Genomic DNA, 2,021 nt, shown 5'->3' with positions numbered 1-2,021 from the left:
GGTCTCTGCGGGGGTCCTGGGGTCTCTGGGGGGGTCTCTGGGGGTCGTTCCTCACCTGCTCCCTGCGGCTCCAGGTTCCCTTTGCCATCCAGGTAGGACACGTGCACTGCAGGAGAGGGGGGTGAGACCCCCGCCCCACCGGGCAGGGCTGGGGGGGTCCCGGGGGAGATTCGGGGGTCCCAGAGGGAATTTTGGGGTCCCAGGGGGAGATTCGGGGGTCCCAGGGGGAATTTTGGGGTCCCAGGTGCAATTTTGAGGTTCCCAGGATGATATTTTGGGGGTCCCAGGGTGGTTTTGGGGGGTGCAGGGATGATTTTGGGGGTACCCAGAGGGTATTTTGGGGTTTCCAAGGATAATTTTGAGTTCTCAGGGGACATTTTGGGGTCCCAGGATGGTTTTAGGGGGTCCCAGGGACGTTTTGGGGTGCCACCTCTGACAGCAGTCTTGGCGCAGCCCTTGGGGGTATTTTGGGGGTCCCTATGGATAATTTTGGGGGTTCCCAGGATGATTCCAGGGTTCCCAGGGATGTTTTGGAGTTCCCAGGACATTTTTGGGGGTTCCCATGACATTTTTGGGTGTCCCCACCTCCACGTTGCTCCAGCGCAGCGCTCGGTTGAAATCCTCCACGGTGAGGCGGCGGCGCCGCGTGTGCTTGAGGAACTGGGAGCTGTTCTGGGGACACGAGGGGACAATGGGGACAGCGGGAATGGGAACGGGAATGGGGACAATGGGAACGGGAATGGGGACATTGGGAATGGGGACAATGGGGACAACCGGGACAGCAGGGACAACGGGGACAATGGGGACAACAGGGACAATGGGGATAACAGAGACAGCGAGGACAGGGGGAACGGGGGGGACAGCAGGAATGGGGGGGACAACGGGGACAATGGGGATAATGGGAATGGGGACAATAGGGATAATGGGGACAACGGGGACAATGGGGACAAGGGGGATAGCGGGGACAATGGGAATGGGGAAATGGAAACGGGGAAATGGGAATGGGGACAATGAGGAAAACGGGGACAAGAAGAACGGGGACGGGGACAATGGGAAAGGGGAAATGGGAGCAGGAATGGAAATGGGAAAACGGGAACAGGGAAATGGGAATGGGAATGGAAGTAATGGGAAACAGGAATGGGAATAACGGGAATGGGAATGGAAATGAGAACGGAAATGGGAATGGGAACAGCGGCAGGGAAATGGGAACCGGGAAACGGGAATGGGATGGGGGAAAATGGGAATGGGAACAAACAGGAATGGGAATGGGAACGGGATCGAGAGCGACACCGGGAGCGCTGCTGGCTCCGGCACCCGGGAAACGCTCCCGGGACGGCACCGGAACCGCTGGGCGGGAGCGCGGCCGGGACTGCCCGCGGGTCTCGCCGGTAACCCCGGTAAACCCGGTACCCTCCGGAAACCGCGGTAACCCCGGTAACCCCCGGTAAACCCGGTAACCCCCGGTAACCCCCGTAGCCCCGGTAGCCCCAGTGCCCCCGGTAGCCCCGGTCCCCTCGGTAACCCCAGTAACCCCGGTAACCCCGGTAGCCCCGGTGCCCCCGGTACCTGCGTGGCCTCCCGCAGCCGGTAGCACACGTCCTCGGCCAGCAGCGCCGCCACCTCGTCGCTGAGCTCGACGCCGGCGCTCTCGGCCATGAGCCGCACCGAGTCCCGGGGCAGCTCCACGAAGCGCCGCTCCTCCCGCTCCGCCATGGCGGGGCCGGCCACGCCCACGAGGGGGCGGGACATGCAAATGAGCGCAGAGTGAAGAGTGCCGGGAGCCGGCGCGTGGGAGGCGGGGTTATGCAAATGAACGTCCGCGCGGGGGATGCCGGGAGCTGCCCGGAACTTTTCTACCCGGAACGTTCGCGCCGCGCTCGCGGTTCCCGCGCCGGAAGGGCCGGGAGCGCTCCCAAGATGGCGGCGCCCACGCGGTTGTGTCACGTTTGGGTGGGGGCCGAGACCGGAGTTCTCAAAGGTGAGGGGGGGTCCCGAAGGGTCTGGGGGGGCTCGGGAGAGCC

At 63.5% G+C, this 2,021-nt stretch overlaps 1 protein-coding gene across 1 annotated transcript; it reads right to left on the bottom strand.

Annotated features, from left to right (window-relative positions):
- Positions 1-477: 477 nt before the first annotated feature.
- LOC121351849 (TAF6-like RNA polymerase II p300/CBP-associated factor-associated factor 65 kDa subunit 6L) lies at positions 478-1,973 on the bottom strand. The gene is made up of 2 exons (XM_041464240.1): positions 1,567-1,973; positions 478-672 (listed from the first exon to the last, which is right to left on the bottom strand). Exons 1-2 carry the CDS (start codon positions 1,747-1,749, stop codon positions 478-480), a joined length of 378 nt encoding a protein of 125 aa, XP_041320174.1. The 5' UTR covers positions 1,750-1,973.
- Positions 1,974-2,021: the final 48 nt, after the last annotated feature.

This window comes from Pyrgilauda ruficollis, unplaced genomic scaffold (genome assembly GCF_017590135.1).
Source record: "Pyrgilauda ruficollis isolate IOZ18807 unplaced genomic scaffold, ASM1759013v1 scaffold1757, whole genome shotgun sequence".
Taxonomy (NCBI): domain Eukaryota; kingdom Metazoa; phylum Chordata; class Aves; order Passeriformes; family Passeridae; genus Pyrgilauda; species Pyrgilauda ruficollis.
The sequence above is the reverse complement of the archived record's forward strand: the minus strand, read 5'-3'. Positions and strand labels throughout refer to the sequence as shown.

Coding starts and splice junctions, on each gene's coding strand:
- LOC121351849 (XM_041464240.1), bottom strand. CDS start 1,749: ATGTCCCGCCCCCTCGTGGGCGTGGCCGGCCCCGCCATGGCGGAGCGG. Junction 673..1,566: donor GGCTGCGGGAGGCCACGCAG/GTACCGGGGGCA, acceptor TCGTGTCCCCAG/AACAGCTCCCAGTTCCTCAA.